The sequence below is a fragment of the Phyllostomus hastatus genome, unplaced genomic scaffold (assembly GCF_019186645.2).
Source record: "Phyllostomus hastatus isolate PE091 unplaced genomic scaffold, TTU_PhHast_1.1 phas_contig_1, whole genome shotgun sequence".
Classification (NCBI taxonomy): domain Eukaryota; kingdom Metazoa; phylum Chordata; class Mammalia; order Chiroptera; family Phyllostomidae; genus Phyllostomus; species Phyllostomus hastatus.
Genome location: NW_025333498.1, coordinates 4,637,040 through 4,655,972, shown reverse-complemented (window position 1 = coordinate 4,655,972; position 18,933 = coordinate 4,637,040). Strand labels below are relative to the sequence as shown.

At 37.5% G+C, this 18,933-nt stretch overlaps 1 protein-coding gene across 2 annotated transcripts in view; it reads left to right on the top strand.

The window, feature by feature from the left end:
* Window positions 1-18,481, top strand: part of MFSD6 (major facilitator superfamily domain containing 6) — a 66,280-nt gene extending 47,799 nt beyond the window's left edge. For both annotated transcript variants that reach the window (XM_045856059.1, XM_045855974.1), the window contains 4 exons: window positions 11,141-11,302; window positions 12,215-12,313; window positions 14,228-14,508; window positions 16,447-18,481. In XM_045856059.1, coding sequence (XP_045712015.1) covers window positions 11,141-11,302; window positions 12,215-12,313; window positions 14,228-14,508; window positions 16,447-16,653 — 749 coding nt within the window. In that variant the 3' untranslated portion in view covers window positions 16,654-18,481. The remainder of the gene's footprint in view (window positions 1-11,140; window positions 11,303-12,214; window positions 12,314-14,227; window positions 14,509-16,446) is intronic.
* Window positions 18,482-18,933: the final 452 nt, after the last annotated feature.

The following is an 18,933-nucleotide window of genomic DNA, read 5'->3' as shown; positions in this document are numbered from 1 at the left end:
TAGCTTACCACATTAATACGTAAAATAGGCAAATGGTCTAAGTTAAGCATTTGAATTGATGAACTGGCATATGAAAGCCATTGGTGTTACTGCTAAAATTAATTTTTAATTGGAGTAGTCTTATAAATTGTAATAGAGCAATTTTATTCTTTGTCATTCCCTTGCTAAAAATTACTAAAAGTTCTTATATAACCTTTCATTCAAAACATACATTATTTTGTCCATTTAGAGCTTATTTAAAATGTCTTCCACTCCCAGAATCCTTTTCTGGTAATTGTGTTGTACATTTAGCTCTTCCTTTTCAGAATTGTTCTCAAGCTTATGGACTGTGTCACATAGGTTAGCACTTAATTGCTACCTCATTATTTGCAAATACTATTAGTTTTACTTGCTGATTTAAAAAGCTTTAACTCGCCCTGGCTGGCGTAGCTCAGTGGATTGAGTGCGGGCTGCAAACCAAAGTGTCACAGGTTCGATTCGCAGTCAGGGCACATGCCTGGGTTGCAAGCCATGGCCCCTAGCAACCGCACATTGATGTTTCTCTCTCACTTTCTTTCTCCCTCCCTTCCCTGTCTAAAAAATAAATAAATAAAATCTTAAAAATAAAAGCTTTAACTCTTAAATGTAAACGCCATACCTTGTACCTTTTGAATTCTCCAAGACATACGCACATAGGGAGATACACTATAAATGTTTGTTGCTCGATTGATTTTACAGTACCCTGAAAAAAGTACTATAATTAAAAAATATTATCTTTTTTAACTTTCTTTTTATTGTTTTATAGCTGGTATTTTCTAACATTTAAAGCTCTTTAGTGATACAGGAAGTTCTTTCTCAAAAACTTATTTAAATATGTGAAGAAAACCTGAAAGCTAAATTTAAAGGCTGACCCTTTAATATGATAGCTCTTCCCTAAGATATCATCCTACCATTCATTGTACATCTGTGAAAACATCAGTGTATTTTATCATTTACTTCTGCTACCTCATTCTATAATTCTATTCAGTTAGTTGAGGCAGCTTAACCCAAAATATGCAGTAGTCTAGCAACCATAAAGTGTTTAGGCTTAAATTGAGTTTTTTAAGTTATATTTTATTGATTATGTTATTACAGCTGTCCCAATTTTTCCCCCTTTGTCGCTTCCTCTCAGCCCCCCTTAACCCCTTCAACCCCCTCAAAGCAACCCCCTGCCATTGTTCATGTCTGTGGGTCATGCATAGGTTCCTTGGCTGCTCCATTTCCTATACTGCACTTTACATCCCCATGGGTATTCTGTAACTACTATTTGTGCTTCTTAACCCCCTCACCTCTTCACCCATTCCCCCAAAACCCCCTCTCATCTGGCAACCATCAAAATGCTCTCTGGATCCATAATTCTGTCTCTGTTCTTGTTTGCTTAGATTTTTAGATTCAGTTATTCATATATATGTATTTATTGCCATTTTATTCTTCAGAGTTTTGATCTTCTTTTTCTTAAATAACTCCCTTTAACATTTCATAAAATAATGGTTTGGTGATGATGAACTCCTTTATTTTTTCCTTGTCTGGGAAGCTCTTTATCTGCCCTTCGATTCTAAATGATAGCTTTGCTGGGTAGAGCAGTCTTGGCTGTAGGTCCATGCTTTTCATGACTTTGAATATTTCTTGACAATCCTTTCTAGCATGCAAATTTTTTTTTGAGAAATCAGCTGACAGTCTTATAGGAATTCTCCTGCAGGTAACTAACTGCTTTTCTCTTATGGCTTTTAAGATTCTCTCTTTACTTTAAACTTTAGCACTTGAATTATGATGTGTCTTGGAGTGGGCCTCTTTGGGTCCAACTTGTTTGGGACTATGTGTGCTTCCTGAACTTGTATGTGTAATTCCTCCATCAAATTAGAGAAGTTTTCTCTATTTTTTTCAAATAGATCTCCAATTTGTTGCTCTTTCTTTTCTCCTTCTGGCACACCTATGATGTAAATGTTGGAATGCTTAAAGTTGTCCCAGAGGCTGATTACACTATCCTCATTTTTTTTTTAATTTTTCTTCTTGTTCTGATTGGTTGTTTTTTACTTCCTTGTGTTCCAAATCATTGATTTGACTCTGGCTTCATCCACTCTACTGTTGTTTCCCTATAAATTGTTCTTTATTTTATTTAGTGTACCTTCGTTTCTTACTGGATCTTTTTATACTGTTGAGGCCCTCACTAAGTTCCTTGAGCATCTTATAACCAGCATTTTGAACTCTGCATCTGATAGATTGCTCATCTCCTTTTTGTTTAGTTCTTTTTCTGGAGTCTTGATCTGGTTTTTTTTTTTTTCATTTGGGCCATGTTTCTTTGTCTCCTTGTTTTGGCAGCCTCCCTGTGTTTGTTTCTATGTGTTAGGTAGAGCTACCATGACTCCCTGTCTTGGTAGTGTGGCCTAATGTAGTAGGTATCCTCTAGGGCCCAGTGGCACAGCCTCCCAAGTACCCAAGTGGGTACTCAAGGTGCACACTTCATGTGGGCTGCGTACACCCTCCTCTTGTAGTTGTGCATTGGTTGCTCCTGGAAGATCAATGGGAGGGATTTACGCAGGCCAGTCAGATGCAAGGAATGACTGTGACCACTGACAACCTCCAACCTCTGTGGAGTATCAGCTGTGTGGGGGCAGGGTGGTGGTGCTCTGACATGGTCTCTAGCTATCCAATGAGTGCACAGGCTCTGGGATTTCCCAGATGGTGCAGGCCAAGGTCAGCTCCAACCTGTGTTTTTCTTCCTGTGGCTACCCTGCCTAAGGTATAAAACAATCTGAGATGGCTGCTACTTGTGCTGAGCTTTGAGGTTCCCAAGTGAAGCCAAGCTGTGACTCTAGGCTGGTTGCTGCTAGTGCCAGGCCTGATGCAAAAGGTATGGGGGCTAGGGACTCACTGAAGCTAGCTGTTGCTTGTTTGAATAGATTTAGGAAGTTATGAAGCAGGAGCAGAGACCAGCCATTCATGTGGAAAAAGCTGATTGGGTGGGCTCATAAGTTGGGTAGGACTGACTCTCTGGGGATCTCCAGGGTGTTAGCCAGGTTGATTGGAGTCTCAGATACGCACCAGCCTCCCAGCTCTGTGGCACTGTCGAGGAAGGGTTCAGAAAGGGGACAGTGGCCTCTGCCTACATTTCTGTCTGGCAGAAGCTGTCTCCTAGCTCTCGCCTTGATGCCAGACACGTAGGTTCCTCCCTGTATATCACTGGTGCCTTTCAAGCTGCTACCCCAGTATTGGAGTTCAGATGGAATGAGTCTGAGTGAGTCAGCATGTGGGTTCTTTAAGGGAAACTGCTTTGGACTCTAGAAGTTTCTTCCACTGACTCATTCCCCACTGGCTTTTGCAGCCAGAAGTTATAGGGACTTATCTTCCTGTCACTGGAACCCTGGGCTGGGGGTGCTGGTGTGGGGCTGGGATACCTCACTCCTGAGATATCCCTCCCGCATGTTCATCTATCACACATGGATGTGGGACCATTCTATTCCATGTCTCTTCCCTCCCACCAGTCTGGACAGATGTGGTTTCTTTAGTTCTGTAGATGTCAGACTTCCATGCTACTTGATTTCTGATGGTTATGAGTGATGTTTGTCCTATATTTTTGTTGTAATTTTGATTGGGTTTTGCAAGGAAGCGAGTCACCATCTTGACCAGATGTGAATTAGATTATTTGTATTCTAACTCCCCAACCTAAAAGCTCTGTGTCTTTGGAAAAATACTTAACTGTCTAAACCTCAGACTCTGGTGCTATAGAATAGACTGATATGAATATTAAATTAATCTATGCAAAGTACTTAGCACATTACCTGGCATATAGTTAGCTGTCAATAAATATTAAGTAATATAAAATTACAAAAGTAAAATAAAAAAACTATAAATAAATAAAAATCAGTATAGGAGAAATACAGGGTGAGGAAAAGTAGATTTATAGTTGTTCATGTAGAAAATATACAATAATTAATAAATAATACAAGAATAAATACTGTGGTTCACATATAACTATTTGCCTCACCCAGTATAATTGAGAAGATTCTACTCTAAGAGGTTAAATTACAGTTACTTATTAAAAGCCTGGTCATAAATGACTAGTCAGTGCCCACTATTCTTAAAGTTATCATTGGGGAAGTGGAATTTTTACTGGCTTTGTTATAAAATCACTTCTCATGTGTGGCTTGATATGGAGAAACACTGAGCATGAAATTTCAGTGCTACCAAGTTCTGACGGTAAACACAGTCAGTTTGGGGGTCAGAGTCTCCTAAAATCTACTTTAATGTATGCCAAGGGCCTAATGCCAGCATGTAGAATTCATAAGGGCCCCGACATTGTTGTATCAGTTATGGAATTTTTTAAGCATCTTTAAAAATAAATCTTGCAAGGTGAAGCTTATAGAAGCTTTATTTCCTCTGTCAGTTTTTACTTACATGAGATTTGGATGTTTTCTCCAGCCTCACCCAGGGTACTTCTTATCCATGAATGCTTTAGTTCTCATATTCCAATATACAGACTACACCTTAGTTTCATTTCAACATTCTTTTGCTCAGCTGTCATTACATGTCAAGCCTTGTGCTAGGTGCTGGATATTTTTGTTTTGCTCAAGGAGCTCAGTCTATTCCTCTTTCAGGTAAATCCTGCTCCCTTTCACCCATCTGACTATAAGCTCCGTGGTGATTAGGGATGTGTTTTGTATGTTGTCTTATTCTCAGAGCACAGTGGGGGCTCTGGCACATAGTGTAGGTGTTCAGTAAGGGCTGTTGAATGAATGCACAAAGGAGATACTTGTAGTGCTGTACACTGGCGGATATTGGACTATAAAAGTAATTGTTGCATGTCTTATATAAAATTTCTTCCATGAGACACAAAGAAGGTTCATTCAGGCAGCTGCTGCTCGGTCTGTTACTTTGTAGGATGCTCTGCTATTTTTGAAAGGTCCATTGCTGTTGGTGGCTCTGACTTTGGCAGAGATACTGGCTTGCTGTTCACCTGCTGTTTCCTTTTCTTCACGGACACACACAGAGCTAGATTCTATAGATTCTATTTTCTAGTCTCCACTGCAATTAGGTATGACTGATTCTGCAGAAATGGAATGTGAGAAGAAATGATGTATGTCACTTCTAAACCTAGCCCATAAAAGTTCCCATGTGCCATTTTCTCCTCCCTCCTCTGCCAGGGTAGCTAGGTGTTGAAAAGGGCAGAGTCTCAGCGGCCTGGGTTCCTGAATGCCTATAAGGAACAGAACTGCTACTTATCTTGTCCCCATGCCATTAGACTTTGTGTGAGGAAGAAAACATCTAATGTGTGAGCCTCAGCTTTTTTTTTTCCTTTTAATCCCAGCATTTGAGAGGTACCCTGAACTAATTGAAATATATGCTTTGGTCCCTCCATGGAAAGGGGCTGTCACAACTGATTTAGTGTGCTAACGCTAAAGGGATACTTATGTTTTGTTCAGTGAGCTCAAGCCAGGGGCAGAAGAAAAACAAAATTAAAACAAATTCTAGTTCGCCAATACTTTGTCAGTTTTCACCCCACCCAGACATTATGTGATTTCCCCAAACCAAGCAGAATTTTACAAAGAACAACAGCCCCTTGGGAAGAAACAATTTTTTTTCTTGCTCAGATATGACATGAATTGCAATAGAGCCTGCTTGTGGGCCAAGACTAAACAATCTTGAAATTCATGTTGCAGAATCAGATACCAATGTCGAATATTACAAGGTAAAGAGTTACTTGGGGGCATATAGAAAATTGGACAATATGTATATTGTGAGTTCTTTGGGAAGGAGAGAAAGAAGGTAGTAGGAATACACATTATTTAAAATTGATAGTTTGTTGGGCATGTTTGATGTTATCAACAAAACTTCCCAAAGTACCATATTTTTCTGTATATGATGTGCACTTTTTTTGCCCAAATTTTTGAGGGAAAAATAAGGATTCACATTATACATGGGTAGTACCTAAAATGTCTTGTATCTGTTCTTGTGTTTTGTAATTATTTGCTACATAAATTTCTTGTACTATATTATGTTCTAAAATAAATGCTAAAATTCCTTTATAATACAAAAAACAAGTATCTAAATATAAATAAATACAAAATTGAATTAAAAAATTAAAACAAGTTTTCCTGAAAGTTTAGGCCAAAAACATGGGTGTGCGTTATACATAGCAAAATACGGATAATGGTTACATTTATTACAGAATATTTGCACGTATTAGGAGGATTTATAGTGTACTTAGACACTGAAGTTCTCCGTAGACACCCTGGGTTCATATATTGTTTTAATACCCTGTTGTCTTGTGTGGCTTTGGATGAGGGACTTTAATCTCTCTGGGGTTTAGTTTCATAGTTGGAAAATGAAGGGAAAAAATAGTATCTGTTACTGGGAGGAATAAATGGGATAATCTGTGTAAAACACAGCACAATTCCTGTTAGAGTAAACTGCTGCACTATTATTGAGAAAAAGTTCAATGTTAGTCATAACTATTTCTAACGGTTCTAGGTTATTCAAATGTTAGTGTGTCCCCAAATAGTTAAGGTCTCAGTAGTAGATGGTATGAAAATATCTCTTATAATCCTATTAGGTGTAGAAGATAATCTCAAGAAACCCCAGTAAAGGTAAGGAAGGAATGACTGGGAAGCTAAGTTTCCATGATCTGAGAAGCTGTTTGTGTGACCTATGTGGTTTTTGAGAGTCAGTCACTGTCAGTTAACATACAGTGTTGAATTGCCACTGAAACATATTTATGAAGTACCTATTATATGTGGTTGGTATTGAATTAACCACAGATATCAGCAGCTTTGTGACAAGTGGCAGGGTTAAAATATTGCAAGGAGAGTCAATTTGTGTACTTCCATTACTGTTATTAGTGGTGTATAACATCTTTTCATTCTTACTGTTTGATACTTTTATTCTTACTGTGTGATCCACCAACTTAGTTATTTCATACTAAAAGTTTTTTAAAAATTGTTGCTCCAGTGTAAACACTTTACCCATGTCACTGAATAAATCTGCTCATTTATTTCATCAAATGGAGAATGATAATGTATTACTTTTTCACTTAATTTTTAAAAATTTTTCTCTAAGAAAAATTAAGAAAGTAGAAGCATGTTCTTTTCACAGCTTATGATATATTTTACCCCTCAAGTTTTAGAGGTAAGTTGTTTTAGGCAGCACAGTTGTCAGGATTTCTTTTCATATTTTACAAATATGTAAAATGGTGGAGGATTTTTAGATTGCTTTTTATTTTAAATTAGAGAATGAGAACACAACTACAGTAAAAATATTGGCAAGATTTTCAGATTATTAATATGATTGCTAGAAGACTGCACACTCAAACTTAAGGGCAAGAACCAAAATTCTACAGTTGTCTTTGTGTACAAAGGTGATGTTCACAACCCAGTCTCTTCTTGTGGATTGCTTAGTCTTGCTAGTTTCTTTTCAAGGAAATGATATGGATTCTTCTATTTACGTGATATTTTGAAACAAGGTATTTTAGAGAAGCAAATTTGAATTCTACATCTGCCTTGGAAAATGCTGGAGCAAACAGGCAGAGTAGCTTTCACTCTTCTGCTTTTAGTACCAGGGACAGTTTTTTTACTGTATGCTTTACTATTTTTCCTTTGGTTAGTGCACTGACCTGCTTTATAGAATGCAGTCCCATTATCAGATCAGGTCTCAAAAAGCTATAAGGAAACTCTAGCGATCTAACTGTAGAGAATCTTTTATATCTGCCACTTAATGCCAATCAACAAATTCTGCGAATAGTTTAAAAGCATCCTGACTTAAGTCATCCTGCTGGAAAGGCTTCTATTATCTTGGAAGACTCAAAATTTTGGAAAACCCTTAGAATTAAAAAAAAAAGAAAAGAAAACCCTATTATTGGAAGATTGTGTGTACCCAAGCTGTCACACTTAAGAGAATTAACTGCTAAAATTATAGTTGATCTAGAATTATAGCAAAAATATATTTGTTACTGTTTTGGTTGCATAAATACATAGGCCCATCTTTCTCTACTTGAAATCCTACACTTGATTGCTCATAGACACAATAAATTTGGTAGCACCATTGAAGTTTATTTATAACTATTTGATGTGGTTTTAAGTTTCTGATGATTCATCTTTAAGAAACTACTTCCAAAACCTATGTTGAATGTTACTGTTTAATCTAACTTAATTTTGAATAATTTTATTCAAAATTATTTATTCAAAATATTCCTGAAATATTTTTGAGTTTTTTCCTCAGTGTGGTTAATGGAAAATGTGTATCTGAAAAGAAATGCAGTTGACAGCATCTTTAATAATATACTTAATAATCCTACTGTGTCAACTTTTATAGTTAAGATTCTATGCAAGCATTACTCAGTTCTGAGAAAGCCAGCATTATCTAAGGTACTGAAATTGTTTAGCCAGATAAAGCAAATATTTTATTTGACTTCTGTGGAAATAAAAGACATGTGCATAGTACTTCTGATCATCTAGTCCATATTTTTTGTTAAAAAATAGCCTAGTTAAAATGATTACAGAAATATATATAAGCCTACGAAAAACTATTTTGATGTTTTCCTGTTAACTATAGGACATCTAATTTAATTTGACTGGTAAAAACAGTGTTTATTCTATTATGGATCTACTTACGTAAGATCATCCCTGGTAATTTGACTGTATGCCAGACAGTGTGAGTTTTTACCTTGTTGGGTGATGGATGTATGGATGTATTTGTATTCTTATATTCTTGACCTTTGTTGTGGGACACAGCTAAATTACCTGGAAATAGTATGATCCTTAAGGGTTTTGCTTTTAAAGATTACTTAGGTGGAACTGGAGCAGTGTTTAGACTGGGGCTGATTCTTTCATAATACTAATAAAACATGTTTAGAACACCAATCCCAGGAATCAAGTTTTTCCAGTTTGGCTGGTGCAACCAGTACTGTTCCTATCCCTGTATGGGTTCTGAGCACTGTTTCTGGAATGTTTTCTGGTGGTTCCTTCCCTAGCTTTGCAGAGTTTCTACACATGCTTCTACTGGTCAGTACTCTGTTGAAGACTGGAGGAAAACAAACCATTTGCAGACTTCTGGAGTTTCTCTCTGTGAAGCTCTTTCCTCTCTGGCACTTTCCTCTGGAACTCTAGCTGCTGTGGTCTCCCTCAGACTGTCAGCTTCATCTCCTCAACCCAGTGGTTTCCTGAACTCTGTGCCTTCAGGCTTTCAAAGTCTAACCAGGCAGTAAACAGGGCTCCTCATATTTTCCCCTTCTCTTAAGAGATTACCATCCCTGTTGCTGATGTCCAATATCTTGGGATCTGTTATTTCATATATTTTGTCCAGGTTTTGGTTGTTTCAGGAAGGAGGGTCAATCCAATCCCTATTAATTACATTTTGGCCAGAAGCAGACTAATGTCAGATTAAATTTTAAATGTATATTAATCTTCTAGTTTAATTTTCTAAAACATAGGTTAAGAGTGTCTGATGATATTATCTCCAAATGAGATTATTTTGCAGGGAGCAAGTCCATGACTCAATCTAGGCAGAACCAGATGATTTCTTAATCCCTTCAATTTATAAAAACCTACTGTGTCATTATCTTTTGATTACATTTAAAGCAGTGCTGTAATAAAGATTTAAATTCAGACAGTGTGCAGTTGCTGTACATTAAAATAACACCTATTTTTTTTCCATTGGTTATCTTTCTCCCCTCCTCTCTCCTAACAAATGGTGAAGATATAATGAAACTGGTAAGGAGTCATTGTAAACAGTCTATACTCTTTTGGAAAACAAATTGGAACTATTTGTTAAAAGGCATAAAAACTGTTATATCCTTTGAATAATTCATCCCACTTGTAGAATTATAACCAATGTAAATAATCTGGAATATGTAAAAAGTTGTATCTCCAACAATGTTAATCATGGTGCTAATTATGAAAAATTGGAAATAATTTTAATGTCAATATAAGTGCCCAATAAGGGTTTAATATCCAAAATATATCAAGAATTCATACAACTCAACAGCAAAAAAACAAAACAGGGCGGGGGAGGGGTGATAATTGATGATGGAAGGAGTCTTGCCTTGGGGTGGTGAGCACACAATACAGTGTACAGATGATGTGTGGTAGAACTGTGCACCTGAAACCTCTATACATTTGTTAACTACTGTCACCCCAATAACTTCAATAAAAAGGGAAAAAATCCAAAACCATAAAAACCCATCAGCCCAATTAAAAAATGGGCAAAGGATTTGAATAGACATTTCTTCAAAGAAGATATACAAATGGCCAATAAATACAAAAGTAAAATATCATCAGCCTCACTGATAATTAGGGAATGCAAATCAAAACCGCAATGAGACATCCTTTATACCCATCAGGATTGCTATTATATTAAAAACATGAAAATAACAAGTGCTGGTGAGGATGTGGAGAAACTGGAACTCGTGCATTTCTGGTGGGACTGTAAAATGGTGCAGCTACTGTGGCAAACAGGCAGTTCCTCAAAGTTTTAAATATATTATTATCCATATGACCTAGTAATTCCACTCCTAGGTGTGCACCCAAAAGAACTGACAGCAGGGACTCAGGTACTTGCCCAGCAGTGTTCATAGCAATAGCATTTGCAGTAGTAGCCAAAACTTGGAAACAATCCAAATGCCCATCAACAGATGAATGGATTAAAAAATGTTTTCCACATACAATGGAATATTAGCCTTAAAAAGAAAGGAAATTCAGACACATACTACAATGTGGATGAACTCTGACGACTTATGCTAAATAAAATAAGCCAGACACAAAAGGACAAATAGTGTATGGTTCCACTAATATGAGGTACCTAGACTACTCAAATTCATTGATACAGAGGTCGTTCCCAAGACCTGGGGAAAGTTAACATAATGGATACAGAGTTTCAGTTTGAAATGATAAAAAGTATTGTGGAAATGAATGGTGGTGATGGTTGCACAACATTGTGAATGTACTTAATATGAACTAACTACATACTTAAAAATGGTTAAAATGGTAAATTTTGTTATGTGTAAATAAATATTTTATAGGTAAATGTATATATATTGATTTTCTGTATATAAAAATGAACAGTGCATAGTTGAAGAAAGAATAACGTAAGGAGTGCCGCTCATACGATCCTCCCTGCCCTTCTTCCTCTCCAGGAGTGACACACGCGGCCATCTGGGCAGCCTGCATTTCCTATCTCAGCGCAGCTGTTCCCCCTGAGCTGAGGACGTCCGCTCAGGGCATCCTGCAGGGCCTCCACCTGGGTTTGGGGAGAGGTTGTGGTGCCATGATTGGAGGCGTGTTAGTCAATTATTTTGGTAAGAATGGCTTTCTTTTTTTCCCTTCTTTGTTGAAAACTTATGTTTTAGCAACACCTCAATAAACACTCAAATTACTGGAGACTGCCAGGAGCTCAATTCCAGTGGTCATATTCTCTTTGTAACTTTCATGGTAGTCATAATTGTAAAGCAGAGTGCTGAAGTCGTTAAGATGATTAGAACTAGCCTGTAACTGTGCACACTTCTCTGACAAACAGCTTAATGAGATGCTACACAGATACCTCAAAGGAGCCAAGCAAATGAATAAGCTCATATGCTGTTGGTTTGAAGGAAACGACCCTAAACCTGCTGATAATAATGCTAGAGGAAAGAAAGTTCATCATTGTTATTCTATTATGAGATTCTGAACCAGAAAAAACTAACTATGCTGGGTTTGGTAGTGTCACGGCATCCACCACAGCACAGTCTTGCCTACCCTGTCAGATCTCCCTTATTGGAAACACAGGGGCTGGGGTGGAGATAAGACCATTCTGCTCTAGGATCTTAATTGCTCAGTCATCTACGGAAGGTGGGCCCAGGGGTGTCTAAATTCATAGCACAATTTGAACTCCAACTATAGATTAATCAGGCTGTTTAATAGTTAGGTAAATGGTCTTTATGAAAAAGAAAGTGCCACTGAATTTTATGGTAAAAGGCTTTCAGAGACAATCGTTTATAAATGCAGTTTCACAATCTGACCAATGATTGATCCAATAGCAGTGCCCAGGTCTCCTGACACCTACCTGGACGTGTGTGTTTTCCACTCTATGAAGCTAATGGCCATTTGCCATTCTCTGATTTGTCCCAAGTGCTGCTGCCTTTGTCCTGAACTTTAGAATATTGATAGTTTTGGATGAGGGCCACCTGCATTTCCTGGAATTACTCTATAGAGTGCTCTCTTTGTTTCCACAGGGGCTGCTGCAACCTTCCGAGGGATTGGCATGGCCTGTCTGGTGATCCTCCTGCTCTTTGCCCTGATCCAGTGGCTGGCAGTGCCAGATGAGGAAGAAGGTAGACATGTCCGTTCTTCTTAGTGGTTCTAAAGAATTCCACACATACCCCTCAGAAACCCAGAGGCAGGAACAGAGTGTACTATAGACCTGCTTGGCTAGATTTCCTCAGTGGTAGATCAGTGGCCTCCTGATAGCTGGAGATAAGCTGTCCAATGTGTTGAAAAGAATATTGGTCATTTTAAATAGCTTGGGATGCTCTTGATTTTGTTTTGGTTTATTGGTGGTTTTGTATTTCTCTAGAATTCTAAAGGGATTTAGAATTTAAATCAAATAGATATAAGGCTATATATTAATTTTCCTACTAGGGATAGTAAGTGGTATTAATTTCTATGATTTTAAACTTCCTTTGGAAAAAAAAAGTCTAAACCTTAACTTTGAAGTTTTCCCTCAATTAGGCATGACCTTAATTAAAATTGTTATACAGAAAGATTTTATCAACTATAATGTTTAGATGAGAACAAATTTTCAAGTGTTTTTTTTTTTTCCCCATGAAGAAGGCCAACCAATAGAATGGAAATATTCCTACTAAGCTCTTAGGTCCCAGAACAGGGCTCATCTTCTTTTGTGTCCTATTCTTTGAGTGGCATTTGCCTCAAGTACCTGAAGTGCTTCTGTTAGAAAAACTAGCTTGTTAAGAAACTCCAGAGACAGATTTTACTATCAACAAGTGATTAAGAAAGAAAGACTAATTCTAGTTTTTCTCACTCTTGTTCTTTTATAATCTTAACTGGATCATACCTCTTAAAAAGCCTCGATCTCCATGTCTTTAGTATGTGGTTAGCCAAAAAACTCTGTATGATTTTTTCTGCAAAGTTAAAGACACATTTTTCTTTCTCACCAATTACTTTATTGATTTGGATATTTTGAGAATGTTGGCTCTCTCCCATGTGGTAGAACATTGCTTCTTCTCAATTAATGTCTCAATTTGATCACTATCAACTTTAACTGGTTTACCCAACCGTAGAGCATCGTACAGCGAGAAATTTCCAGCACGAAACTTCACAAACCACTTTTGACATGTCCAATCACTCACAGCACCTTCTTCATATACTGCACACATCTTTTTTTGCATTTCAGTTGTGTTTTTACCTTTCTTGAAATAGTAAAGCATAATATGCCAAAAATGTTGCATATTTTCTTCCATCTTTGATATTAAAATGGCTATACAAAAATTCACCAATTTTTTTAAGTTTTTTTAAGTGCATGCTGATATGACAGCTGTCACAATACAATCTAACAAAATTGTTTCGAATGAAGTTAAAGACAACTAAGTGCTACTGGAGTCTTCTTATAGAAAAAAACTAACTTTTTGGCCAACCCAATAAAAGGCCAATAAAAACAGCTATCATGTGGCTTTTTCTGTTTCGATGCTTATTTTTAAAATCTCAACCCCTAAGTGCCCCTAAAGCACCATTCACTGCAACCTGTGCCCCACTGATGTTACATCTAAGTTGAATGAACAATACATTTCTTAAGTAAATAGAAATTCTTGTCTATTCAGCTCTATGAAGAGACCCTGCAAGATAACCTCATGTTCATTTGCTCAGTACTTATACCAAGTAAGGAAGAACCCCTTATGCACTGGCTGGCGTAGCTCAGTGGATTGAGCGCGGGCTGAGAACCAAAGTGTCCCAGGTTCGATTGCCAGCCAGGGTACATTCCTGGGTTGCAGGCCATAACCCCCAGCAACCGCACATTGATGTTTCTCTCGCTCTCTCTCTCTCTTTATCTCCCTCCCTTCCCTCCCTAAAAATAAATAAATAAAATTTTAAAAAAAGAAGAACCCCTTACTACACAGCAATTAATGTTGCCAATTTACACTAGAATGGGCCTATCTGCTTATTTAGTTTATTTTTGTTTGTTTAAATAAGTAGAAATCTTAAAAATGAATTAAACATGCTTTTCTCTAAAGACAAGACAATGTTGGCAGAAAGGATTCCTGTTCCATCCAGTCCTGTTCCCATAGCAACTATCGACTTGGTACAGCAACAGACAGAAGATGTCATGCCACGTATTGAGCCCAGACTTCCACCCAAGAAAACCAAGCATCAGGAAGAACAGGAGGATGTGAACAAGCCAGCCTGGGGAGTCAGCTCCTCTCCCTGGGTAACCTTTGTCTACGCACTCTACCAAATTAAAGAGATGATGCAGCTAACAAGAGACAACCGTGCTTCTGAGATACAGCCTTTACAGGTAAAGTTCCTCTGCTGGCTTACCTTATGTGAGCTCAGACTTCATTATTCAGTTGTTTAGTCACAAGATTATGGAAGGTCTGGTGGGGAAAACAGACATGCAGACAAATAATTTCAGTACTCTGTGACAAGTGCATTGTAGAGGTGTATACAATGACAAGGTCCCATTACAGGGAAAACCCTGCCTTGTAGAGTGCAGGAAGGCTTCACAGAGAAGATAATTGCTTCTTGAAAGAAAAAATAAATCAGATTTTGTGTATTTCTTTACATTTTCAGTATTGGTGGATACCAGTTGCAGTGAGGATATATGTCTCTTGCTTTGGGGGGCATTAATCTCTGTAATTCTAAAATTCTAGTGGGGGCAGTATAAGTAATAGAATCTTAATAAACATCTGATGAATTAATGAATACATTGAGCCTCTGTATGGGTCTGACAAGGACATTTAACTCAGTGGAAGTGTAGTTTTGCGGGTGGCCTCACATGAAAAATAAAAAGTTTATTTTTTCTTATCCTTAGAGGTATGGTCTCTCCTGAGTAAAGTAAAATCATTATGTTGGCAAGACTGTGGGTAATTGTAAATAAAGCTGTATAAAACTATATACTGCCTTTGGGAAATGATTAAGTGTGACTTCTATGAACACTTTAGCCAAAGTAATGAGTCTACTTGCTTGTGTTTGTTAGTCATTCTTTGTCACTGGATGTGTCATGTCTGTATCTACAGTAGCTTCAGAGAACACATAAGACTTAAAAATAAAAAGTAATTTGAGTAGCGTTCTTTTTAGAAGATTTGAACTGCTTTTATCATGACTTAGTAAACTAACACATAATATCTCTATAACTTAAACCAAACCTCATTCTTCACTAACTGTAATGCATTCTGGTCAATGTGTGATCCTACTTATTAAGATAATAAACTCACACGAATCCTCTACCTAGTAGTTAAAAAGGAGAATACTGGGGTGAGAGGGGCATAGGAAAGATACAAAGCGGGAAGTGAGTGCATCAGGAGAAAGGATATCTTTTACTTGAAGAGCAGTGTTTACTTAGGTTGCTCATCCTCATTTTCATAGAAGCTTGTGAGGCTTAATTTTTTTTTCTGATAGGCTAAGATGAATAAAAATGGCTCAGTTATTCTTATGAAGAAACCATTATATAAGAATCATTTCATTTTAGAATCAATCACTTAAATAAAGCTTTTGTTTTTTGGTGCTCATCTATTTCAAGTGATAGGTACTAATTTAGAAGAAAATGCTTTTAAAAAAATAAATGTGTCATAACTTACAGAAATCAGGAACATAGCATGAGATGGAGCCATGTGGCATTTTACAGACATGCTACAGGTGATGTGCTAGAGTGTGTATTCAGTTACTTATAACCTGTTATCTAAGTGCTTGTTTACATTCCCTTTTTTATGTGGATGTTCTGTCTTATTTAACTTTTAGTGTATACTTTTAAATCCTAAATATAGATAAGACTCTTAGTTTCAGAACATTCTTTTCCTGGCCCTGTCTCCAAGGTCTTACTTCTTTAGAGACGAGGTACCTTCCAACTGTTGAATTCTGTGGTCTCAGCAAGTGGCCTGAGTTTCAAGTCCATGCTGCCTGCCCAGTGACTTGCCACAGTGGCTGGTGAGGGCTCTGTAAATATTTGTGGTGTAAATTGTATTCCTAGTGGTAACAGGCATTTTGATAGTAATGTTCCTTTATCCACAAGATAAGTCTGCTTATAGTGTCTGTGTTTTTCATGCGGCTCTGGCAGTTGCACATAGGAAAAGAGATGAAAGGTAAGACATTCTATCCTTACCATTATTGTCCCTGAAGTGGTCACTTGAGGTTGATCTCCTCAAGTTTCCTATGTCTTACTGGAAAGCATATATAAAAGGTGTTGGATTAGTCTGCAAACACTGACTGTGAGGCATCTCCTGTTTTTTCCTTCCAGGGGACCAGTGAGAATCGGGAAGATTCTCCAGCTGGTGGAGCCCAGCCTGTCCCACGTGAGATTCACTCCGAACCACATGGAAACCAAACATCCCCTCAAACAGCAACATCTCAGACACAGAGCAGCTCCACTCACCCCAGTGTGGACCAGCGAGCAAAGGAAAATGAGGGCCAGCAGGAGGCTCAGCCTGCCACTGGGGGACATTGAGGGGTCCTGCTTTTCTCACACCCTGCATGGAACTGGGCTCCTCTGCCAGGACAGAGGGAGAGGTGTCCCGAATCCAGGACATGCTTTACCTTGAGGAGCACTGCACCACATATGCTTCTAGATACCTGAACTCATTAACATGGAAACACACACACATAGTAGCTACAGTACATATTGGCAGAAACAGCCCACTGGAATCACAGAAGGGAAATGGAGTTCAGTGAGGACTTTCTGTTCTTTGGTGGTTAGGTTAAGGACTACAGGACTTCTCTGCCAGGGCAGTATGAGTTGAAACCAGCAGTTACACTAAGTAAGTATAGGGAAGGAAAGCATTACAAAGTGAGTGCTGATACAATTTCCCTCTTCTGCTTATTTATTCTAATTATTTGGTTCTTATTGCAAACCAGGAAGAAATAGAATACACCGATAATTTTGTTTCTCTTAAAGAGGACCATTTAAAAATGGTAAGATTTAAAAAATACAGTAAGCAGAAAAAGTTAGTAGCATATATACTTTTGTTTAGAACAAGTTTCATAAGAAACTTGGCATATCTTTAGCAAATATATTTTTATATATGTACGGTATACAATGAAAATAGTTAATTCTTCGAGCAAAAGCTGTTATTGACTACTGCAAGCTAAGCTGAGCTTTAAAATGCCTTTTGTTTTAAATGGGCTTTAAGACCAGAGGAGGGAATATTCCAAATAAACCAACTCAGTATCCTATAACTTAATAGACAGGGTTTACTAAATATATTGATACTGTAAGTAGCCTATATCACTATATACAATTTTATAGTGATTCAGGCTCTACTCAGCTGATGGAATTTTTTTTAAATCACTGAATTCCTAAGGGTTTCTTTAAGCAGTACTATTTACAAATAACAGTATAAGATTTAAGTGCCTGGGGGAGGGATACAATTTTTAAAAATTATAAAATGGGTCAGTTTTTGTTGTGTTTTTTGGTGGGGGGGAAGGTGGTGAATAGGAAACCAGGAATGAAAGGACAGGAATAAGAAATAACTATACTTTTCAGTGACTAAAGAAACAAATTCAGTATCTTTTTTCCCATGAAGACACAGTCAGACACTGGACAGTTCGGATATGAGTGTGCTACTGTAAATACCACAACTGCTGTCAGCACAGTGGCTGAGTGAACCACGCATAAAGCTTGCTGCTAAAAATGAAAGCTGAGGTTAATAGAAAGCCTTAGGAGACGACTGTGGAAAAGGGAATGCTGCCCTAGCTGAATGAAGGTCAGTTACAGTGCATATAATAGCTGTGGATGAGCACAGGAGAAAGGCAGGAACAGAACAGAGTTTAAAAAGAGCAACTCACTTTATTCCCTGACCCTGACTAAACAGGATCAGTTGTAAAGTAAGTTTCTCCTTGATATCATCCTTCTGCCTCAAACTGCATCTGGGAGAAGAAATTTCACAGTTGGATATCTAGCACCGCAAAACACAGCTTAAAAAAAAAACGGAAAGAAATGGAATTAAGCAAATAATTATTTTTGCACTTGAACTGAAACGTACTGTACTATAAATTATCATGACTCATTTTAAGTGACCTTTAAAAATCAGATGTATTTATTATGCTTATGTAATTATAGAAATAAAATGTGTGACAGGCTGAACCTCACCTATGAATGTACAGTATGTGGATTTGTGAAACTGACTGTAGGAAGTCAAAAACGTATACTGTATCTTGTGTTTACAGTTCTCATTTATTCATTGAAAAGCCTGCTGTTTTGGAAATGCAGTTGATATGTTGAGACAAAAATAAATGCCATTTTTAAGTATTTCTTAAATGATAAAGATGTGAACACACCAATAGAAGTCCTTTGCTTTGTAACAGATAAAACCAGATTCAACCGGCCTTTGTTATGAAACCTGTCCTGTGAGGGCTGATTCAGTAATGCAGAACTTCCATCCTTTCAGAGCAGACATCTTCATGGGTGTGTGGACTTTCTGACCTTTCTTCCTGTCCTCCACGTGCCATTTTAAAACGTATTAAGATGAATTCAATTTAAATTTTGTTTTCAGAATTTTATAACCCTTCTTGAGATTCCCTGAAAATTCCCAGGGGTGTTACAAAGCCCAGGCTGGTAATCACTGCTTTAATGACTCTTTCCTTTATGATTGCAGAACAAGTGAATTACCCAGAGTGCTGAGCTTGTGTGGACCCAAAGAGGTTAGCTGCTAACTATGAAACTATAACCAAAGTCTTAAGTAAAATAATAGACAGTTATAATACATATAGCTCCACTAGCCAGTAAACT